General features: G+C 39.1%; 1 protein-coding gene across 1 annotated transcript; it reads right to left on the bottom strand.

Moving 5' to 3' along the window:
* Positions 1 to 4,342: 4,342 nt before the first annotated feature.
* On the bottom strand, positions 4,343 to 8,592 carry LOC140425857 (interleukin-6-like). Its single transcript, XM_072510242.1, has 5 exons — positions 8,445 to 8,592; positions 7,699 to 7,895; positions 7,378 to 7,491; positions 6,071 to 6,217; positions 4,343 to 4,504 (listed from the first exon to the last, which is right to left on the bottom strand). The coding sequence occupies exons 1-5, from the start codon at positions 8,590 to 8,592 to the stop codon at positions 4,343 to 4,345; spliced, it is 768 nt and encodes a 255-aa protein (XP_072366343.1).
* Positions 8,593 to 9,326: the final 734 nt, after the last annotated feature.

The following is a 9,326-nucleotide window of genomic DNA, read 5'->3' as shown; positions in this document are numbered from 1 at the left end:
GACATCCCTGCTCCTCAACTCTAATCCTCTCGCAATGAAGGCCAGCATATCATTTGCCTTTTTTACCACCTGCTTACCTTCAGTGACTCGTGTACGCGGACACCCAGATCTTGTTGCATGTTCCCCTCTCCTAATTTATGGCCATTCAGATAACAGTCTGCCTTCTTGTTTTCACCACCAAAGTGGATATCCTCACATTTATCCAAATTATACTTCATCTGCCATTCATTTGCCCACTCACTCAAGTTGTCCAAATCACACTGAGGATCTCTGCATCCTCCTCATAGCTCACCCTCCCACCCAACTTGGTGCCATCTATAAATTTGGAGATATGACATTTTGTTCCCTCATCTAAATCATTAATATATATTGTGAATAGCTGGGGTCCTACCAATCCCTGCGGTAACCCACAAGTCCCTGCCAATTTCAAAAAGACCTGTTAATTCTTACTCTTTGTTTTCTGTCTGCCAACCACTTATCTATCCATCTCAATACACTACCCCCAATTACATGTGCTTTAATTTTACATGTTAATCTTTTATGCGGAACTTTGTCAAAAACCTTCTGAAAGTCCAAATACACCACGTCCACTGGCTCCCCATTATCAATTCTACTAGTTACATCCTCGAAGAATTCCAGTAGATTTGTCAAGCATGATTTCCCCTTCATAACTCCATGCTGACTCTGTCCGATCCTGTCACTGTTTTCTAAGTGCTCTGCCATAAAATCTTTGACAATGGATTTTAGTAATTTTCCCCACTACTGACGTCAGGTTTACTCGTCTGTAATTCCCTGCTTTCTCTCTACCTCTCTTTTTAAATAGTGGAGTTACATTAGCCACCCTCCAATCTGCAGGAACTGTTCTGCAGTCGATAGAATCCTGAAAGATGTCTATTGCTAGAGCCACCTCCTTCAGTTCCCTGGGATGTAGATTATCGGGCCCTGGGAATGTATCAGCCTTCAATCTCCATCAATTTCCCCAGCGCCATTTCTCTACAGATATTGATCACCTTCAGTTCTTCTCTCTGACTAAACTCTACATTCCCCAACATTTCTGGTATCCTTGTGTCCTCATTTGTGAAGACAGAACCAAAGTATGTATTTAGTTATTCAGCCATTTTGTTGTCCACTATTATACATTCCCCTGTTTCTGACTGTAAGGGACCTCCATTTATCTTCACCAATCGTTTCTCTTCACGTACCTATAGAAACTTTTACAGTCAGTTTTCATGTTCCCTGCAAGCTTACTTTCGTATTCTATTTTCCCCTTCTTAATCAATCCCTTGGTCCTTCTTTGCTGAATTCTAAACAGCTCCTAATCCTCAGACCTGTTGTTTTTCTTGGCCTCTTAAAGGGGTCAGCTACTACTGTATGAACGCAGAGCACATAACTAAACAGATTTCAACATTAATTGACCCCAGATTGGAGATCTGACTTCAAGGCAATAAGAACTGCTAATGTGAAAAAGGCAAAGGAATTAAACCCTTCTAAAGTTGACGAAAGGTAACCTTTGGAACTTTATTTTGCATCGAACCATTCTGTACTTGATCTGAGAATGCTTGATTCTGAAACAGGTTGCAAAATATGCAAACATCATTTACTCATCAACACTTGTACCTTCAATGTGTAGAAAACATTGCCAAATAATAAAATGCAAGTTCAAATATTTAATTTTTAAAATTCTCTCATGGGATATGGGTGTCATTGGTGAGGCCAGCATTTGTTGCCCATCCCTAATTGCCCTTGAACAGAGTTGCTTGTTAGACCATTTCAGAGGGCAGTTAAGAGTCAATCGCATTGCTGTAGTTCTGGAGTCACATGTAGGCCAGACCAAATAAAAGTGGTAGATTTCTATCCCTAAAGAATGTTGGTAAACCAGATGTGTTTTGCTAAACATGATAATGCTAGTTTCATGGTCACCATTTCTGAGACTAGGTTTCCATTCTAGATGCATTAATTGATTTCAAATTCCACCAGCTGCCATGATGGGATTTGAGGTTAGGGCTCTGGATTATCGTCCAGTGACATTTCCACTGCACCACCATCTCCCCCATAAGAAAAGTTAAAATTGTAATATTTTTCCTTTTAGTAAAGCTAATATATTCTCCATTGTTCCTAAAGATAGGACATATATTTTGTGTTTTATCGAAAGTCTTTATATAATGATTCCCATATGATTATTCAGTTTAGGTCCAATTGGTATAATCTATTAATTATGGAATCACGAATAGCATAACTCCTAACAAGATGAAAATGTAAACCTTCATAAGAAGTAAAGGAAAATCTGGCAAGTGATGTAAGGTGCATCGGTAAATTCGTTTTTTTTAAGCAGAATTAATTGGGCTGGATTTTGCGGTCAACAGCGAATGAACAAAACCGGGCTTTTGCACTGCAAGTTCCTCTTACCCAATCATCCAAAGGGCATAGTATCCTCTATAGAGAGTCTGGGACTTGGTAAACATATGTGTATCTCCTTAACCAATCAGATTGAACAATATTGGTGATCAATGCAGAGTCTGAAATGGGAAGTGTCTGTCAAAATATTGAATTCAATGTCAAAAGGTGAGATAAAGAGAGGGAAAGAATGACTGAATTAAGCGCAAGAGATTAAAGAGACAAATGAAAAGTGAAGTATTTATTTGCATTTCAAATTTTTTCTGGTTTTCCCAACAATAAAAATAATGAATTAGACTCCACATTTGTAAAAAAATATTTTCAGTGCCAGAGAAGTTATTTGGCAGTAATTAAGACTTACCATGCTATTAAAAGGGCATTAACACTGAAATGGACAAACATTAACTTCCTGTGTTGAGTTTAGACCATGTATAACAGCCAATTACTCCAACATCATGCTGTTCTATGTATTTTGACAATGAGTCTAATAGTTAATTACTGTTATACTTCAGCCTTTGGACACCTTGGACAGCAATTTTCTAATTTCTGCATTTAACTGGTCCCTGGAATTTGCTGTCTGATTGCTACATAACAGTGGACATTTTTAGCCTCACTGCTATGTCTACTGACGAATACTATCCATTATGGTTTCCATGCTAAGATGTTTCTACAATTACAGTTTCATAAAGCAAAGATACAAGTTCTCAGTTATAGGGTAAAAGTTATATTTTTGATTTAATAAACTTACAACTTTATCTTTATGACTGCCAATACATGGTCCAAAATACTCCACTGCTTTCTAAGTCTATTTTTTATTGAGTGATTTTTTTTTTGCACTCAATAAAGAATGTGAATTTAGAGCTAGAAATAAACAGAACTCATCTTTATTAGACACCAATGTCAGCATCAAGTGCTCCCTCAGAAACAAAATTCCGCCACAGAAGTGCCTAAACCTCGACCTCCTTCAACTAGGATGATTTTTTTTTCAGTTTTCACAATAGCAATGCTTCCAGATTCTGTATAAAATTGCCAATTTAGTCTCACTATATTCTGAATTATGGATATCTTTATGCTGTGGATTCATGCAAGCTACAACTGGATTGAAGCACCCAAATTGACAATTATAGCCAGCTGGGCAAGGAGATCTTTAGTTCTTTAATCTGGGCTATAAAGGACAGTATATTAACCTATATTGTACCTTGAAATCCCTGGCAAAGTGCATTTCTTAAGAGAATGATTTACAGAAATGTTCTCACCGGCCCATTGTAAGGCACTAATTCCAGACATTTAAGTTATTTACAGAATATTTTGTATTATAAATGCCGCTTTATATTCACTGTGTCCATTATCATTTATACAAGCAATATACAAGTAAAATAAATGGTAGACAGGTAGAAAGAATAGTCAAAATATATATTTTATTCTATTTGTTTTAATCTTTTTCGTACAATATTTGTTCTCAGTGTTGTATACAAAAATAAATACATAAGATGTTTCTGTTGAATTATTTTTATGATTCATTTTAATCACATAGGATTTAAATACTATACAATAATTTATTATAAATACTCGATAGATTCTACTAAGAAATTTCATTTTGATTGTGATATTGTTGTAATGGTGAAACCAGCAGCAGTTCTTATCGCAGTAAGAACATAATTCAGTAGGTTTAAGACCAAAGTGCAAAATGACATTATAACTCAACGTGACTAGATTCATAGTCTTAGTAAATAAATAAATATTAATTCAAAATATTATAAATATTATAAATAGCCAAGGTGCATTACTATTTTCAGTCTCACAGAGCTGAACTAAAACCAATACTGTTGGTTCTGAATATAGAACAACTTTGTTATCTACTATAAAAGCAGATCTCATCCAGGAACTTGTGAACTAAAATGTTCTTACAGTGTTGTTACTGCTGTCATAATGGAACAGCTGTCGGGATTCAATTCATGAATCGAATGGCTCGAACAGTGCTCTCCATGAAGAGAGCAAGGTTTCTAAGGATCACGTGAATTTTCAATTGCTTATCCCAGACACTTTTAGGAGGATTGTCTGGAATAAAAGCCGCCTTGTGCTGGTTGGTAATACTTTCTTGAATTTTGTTCTAGAAAACAGAGAACAATACAGCATTCAGTAATACACTTTACATGCTTGTCTAAGAATATGGTGCAGCAAAATGAAACCCTATCACTCTGGCATTAAAGACTCACTGAAACTATGGTAATGACAAATTGGGATCTGAAGGAAATTGCATACTCTAATCCTGGCTCTCGCAACCTCAAGTCAGTCATTACATAGCAGGATTTCTTCAGCAATGAAGGAGTGTCCCTCTGTTTAGCCTACTTTATCATAGATTCCTGTCAATGTTAATGCAACGTTCTGGCTTAATTAATATTATTGCATATTAATATTCACCGTGGGTGGCACGGTTGCCCAGTGGTTAGCCTCTCAGCACCAGAGACCCGGGTTCAATTCCGTCCTTGGGTGACTGTGTGGAGTTTGCACTTTCTCCCCGTGTGTGCATGGGTTTCCTTGGGTGCTCCAATTTCCTCCCACATACCAAGATGTGCAGGATAGATAGATTGGCCATGATAAATTGCCCCAAGGTTGTGGTTACCAGTTGCACGGGATAGGGCGGGGAAGTGGGCCCAGGTAGGGTACTCTTTCAGAGGGTTGGTGCAGACTTGATGGGCCGAATGGCCTCCTTCTGCACTGTAGAGATTCTATGACAAGGGCACAGAATCAAAGGTATTACTAAGGATTGTACTAAAACATTTGTTGTGAATTACAGCGTAATATTTGCATGCCTTTTGTCCAAGGGCTGAGCCTTACATTGCTGATTTCTTCAAAACCTGAGAGCAAATCTTTGGAATTCACTGACTAATTTAAGCCAACACCCTAAGTTATTCCTAGCTGTGGCTTAAACAATAATATGACGAGTTGAAAATCTATTCCGTATGTAAAAATCATCTTTGGATTGTTTGCCTACATGTTTCAATGGGAACTAGCATTTAGTGAGTCAGCCAATTGCATGGAAACTATTTTCCATCCATGCTACTTGCAAAAACACAATTGGATAAAGAAGCTTTCTGCTTTAAAGGATTTACTTTTCTCAGAGACATTCCCTTTCCTCACAGTTGAATGTTGAGGGCCAATTCTATGATTGAGAGCTCCTGGTAGGGAATGATATTTTCAGGGGCATTGGTTGGAAATTTGTGATCCCACTGTCCCTGCTTTTCTGTCCAGTTGGATGAATTTACAGAGGAGCAGATCGGTTACTTTCCAGGCATCACTTTTTGTGAGAACTGACTGCTGAATTTAGTCTTTTTGCTTCTATGTCCTGTGTAATGTTTATTCATTGGACTGCGTCACAAAATGTTAGGCTTTTTAAGACTGAGGAGCACATTATACTGACAAATTTCCAGTCTCCTGCGCACTATTGGAGTTTTTAATTCCAGTATACATTTGTTCATATGTAATTTCAAACATAATTAATTGAGAGTCTTTTGTACATTTGTCTATTGATCCTTCTAAATTCCTAGATTACAATGACTGAATAATTTGCTTTGTCTTGGTCCATTGGTTTAGTTACTTTGCTGATGTTCTTACTTGCTTAGTAATAGAGCTGTAAACAGCACTTGCTTCATTATACTCTCTTAGCAGTTATTACCTGGAGAATCAGTAAATCAGACAGATTTTTCATGCTGACCAGCAATAATTCCGCTTGCTGCTTTTCATCCTGAATCCACTGTTTCACAGATAATAGATGCTTTTTATATTCATCAAGGCCCTTGACAACCTTTGCCAAACATTTTTTCTACAAAGAAGACAAAAAAGTCTAAACATTAATAAACATGCAAGTATTTCCCTCTGGTATCAATGGTGAAATCTGTAAATTCAAGTCTGAGTAAATTTAAAGATGAGAAATTGCTCTCACGTGAAGAGGAATTTCTACAATGCAGACAAAATTCATTTTAAATTCTGCCTTTATTAAGATGCAAAAAAAGTAAACTTGGTTGGTTGTAGCTTAGAATCTTCTCTACAATACCATTTAAGGGTGGCTGGTTTCTCAAAATTGAAGTGCTGCAATTCCACTGTTGGCAACAGAGCGGCACGGTGGCACAGTGGTTAGCACTGCTGCCCCACAGCGCCAAAGACCCGATTTGTTTCTGGCCTTAAGAGACTGTATGGAGTTTGCACATTCTCCCTGTGTCTGCGTGAGGTTGCTCCGGAGGCTCCAGCTTCCTCCCACAGTCCAAAGAATTGCAGGTTAGATGAATTGGCCTGGCCTTAGGGTCCAGGGACGTGCAGGTTAGGGGGTGGGGTGGACAGGGGAGTGCACCTGGGTAGAGTGCTCTTTTGGAGGGTCAATGCAGACTTGATGGGCCGAATGGCCTCTGTCCACATTGCAGGGGTTCTATGATACAGCATGACAAGCCTATATGGGCATTTTCAATTATTAATGAGACTATAGCAATTTACAAAAGAAATAGTTGGTGCAAAAGTGTAGTGTTACCAAAATGTAGGAATTAGTGCTTTATGGAAACAGAATGTGCATGCAGATGTAGAGTATTTAGTGTCTTTCAGATATCAATATTACGCATCAACTGTAATGATGTAGTTGCAGGCTTTGTGCAGTGAGTTTCTGAGGTCTAAGCCTCAACTCAACCATATACTCACCCACTGCCACCACCATCAATAATTTACTGGTATAATTTATAAAAGCCAAAAAGGAGTAATCTCAGGAACATTTTGAAAGTTCAGATAACTGCTGTTATTTGCTTGAATTTTGCTCCTGCAGCAAGTTAGATAATTGAAAATGCTCAGTGACTGTTGTACTGGTAGATACACACTATTTAGGGATACCTACAGAAAACGACTTCAGTAATACTGCACTGTTGCACTGGAAATGACCATGTGAAGGAAAATGATTTTGCCCACTTTCAGAGAAAGCAAATTTCGAAATGAAGTGCTTACCTTTTGGAAGGCCCGGCTGAAACACCTGTCTCTCTTCCCAAGCTGTGGCAGTTGTATGTTGTACATTTGTAACGAACTCATCTTCCCGTCACACAAGGAAAAAATGTCACACAGCTGGAAAATAACACCCAAATATGTTGTTACAAAAACAATCACTGCAATAAAGGAGGTGGTGTAAAAAAAAAGAGGAGGTTCTATTCGTGGATTTAATTAAATGGTATCAATCATTTCTTCAACCAGAGGGCTGATTACAGATCATGGGTAAGGCTCATTTAAATATTAAATCATTCTTGCATTAATTCCTCTTAAGTTCACACTCACTTGCCGGTTGCGCAGTTCCACAGCAACACTCCGGATGAAAAGAGCCAAAGGTTCAAGATTCAAGTCCCTCAGCTCAGCGCTTGGATCCGAAAAGTCCTCAGAGTCTCCGGAAGATTCCGGGAGCGGGGAGACGGCAAGTGGAGACATCAGGGCGGCTGTCACCCACAGCGACAACAGCAGGACAGGCTGGCAGAGATCTGCAAGAGAAAAACAATCGGGCCGTCAGTCGCGGTTCTCCCCGGGGACAAGAGCCACCGGCAGGGCTGAGAGAGCTGAGAGTTTGTACTAACAGTGAGGCGAGGGCATCCTGAGGGTCGCAGGCTCTGCCGAACGGTTGTGTCTGTGTGGAGCTGTCTTGTGGTCGAGTGCTGAGATCTTTGGTATCACCACGACATCTGGCCATTTATGTATTGCCCAGGGTAAATTTGTTGGATTCCCCAACGGAAACCCCAAGAACGTGTTTTGAAATCCGCGTATTTTTAACTTCCTCCTGAGAGGAATCTCCAGTGTAAAGGGGGAAAGAGAGTGTCATTTTTTTTAAAAAACAGAATTGCAAGTTTGTAAATATTTTCCGTTGACTGAAATAATAGAAAATACAACGGCCAAGCAATTGATTTGGACTTACTGCCTGGGTTTACCACATTAAAAAAACCATGATTTCCAAATAAGCTAAGTATCACAAATATTTTAACACTGCTGGGTGAAACCAGTTTCACTCACTCATCTCTTCTGATTCTTCCTCTCACCCCCTTTCTCCTCTCCCTCTCTCATTACCTCAGAGATAAATGTCTTGTAACTGATCACATCATTCATGTTATCGACATCTTTTTCTGGAGATTGAACTTTATGAACAGGAGCAAGAAACCACACCTCAGCCACACAAAGGCTATACATAATGCGTAGAATATTATTTGTCCATGTAATTACTGTTCAGTCATTCATTTTCTAGTCTACATCAGTTATCCCCAGGTTTCACTGGAGGCGGGGGTTGCCAAGACCAAAAAAAAAAGCATAGCTCAGATCAATGTGCCGGTTCCATATAACACACAGGAGAGGATCATTTGTACAGTTACAGCACTTCCAGTCTATAATGTTAGGCCACCCAATCCGAAACCAAGCAGCTCGGCGATTATTATTATCTTTAATAGTGTCACAAGTAGGCTTACATTAACACTGCAATGAAGTTACTGTGAAAATGCCCTAGTCGCCACACTCCGGCGCCTGTTTGGGTAGACAGAGGGAGAATAAGAATGTCCAATTCACCTAACAAGCACATCTTTCATGACTTTTAGGAGGAAACCGGAGCACCCGGAGGAAACCCGGTGTAGTCCATCCGGTCCAGGTGATTTATCCACCTTCAGACCTTTCAGTTTCCCCAGAACCTTGTCCTTGGTGATGGTCACTACACTCACCTCTGCCCCCTGATTCTGGGAGTTCTGGTATCCCACTGCTGTCTTCCACCATGAAGACTGATGTAAAGTAACTATTCAGTTTCTCTGCCATTTCTTTGTTTCCTATTACTACTTCTCCAGCCTAATTTTCCAGTGTTCCAATGTCTATTCTTGCCTCCCTTATCTTTTATATGTTGAAAAAAACTCTTCCTGTCTTCTTTTATATTACCAGCTAGC

The sequence above is a fragment of the Scyliorhinus torazame genome, chromosome 6 (genome assembly GCF_047496885.1).
Source record: "Scyliorhinus torazame isolate Kashiwa2021f chromosome 6, sScyTor2.1, whole genome shotgun sequence".
NCBI lineage: Eukaryota > Metazoa > Chordata > Chondrichthyes > Carcharhiniformes > Scyliorhinidae > Scyliorhinus > Scyliorhinus torazame.
This window is presented reverse-complemented; position numbering and strand designations above follow the sequence as displayed.

Bases quoted from the DNA above. Each gene is read 5' to 3' on its own strand.
- LOC140425857 (XM_072510242.1), bottom strand. From the start codon at position 8,592: ATGTATAGCCTTTGTGTGGCTGAGGTGTGGTTTCTTGCTCCTGTTCAT. The intron at 7,896-8,444 runs GTGAGAGGAAGA...TTTCTCTTGCAG, and splicing joins AGAGGGAGAGGAGAAAGGGG to ATCTCTGCCAGCCTGTCCTG. The intron at 7,492-7,698 runs GTGAGTGTGAAC...GTTATTTTCCAG, and splicing joins TGGAACTGCGCAACCGGCAA to CTGTGTGACATTTTTTCCTT.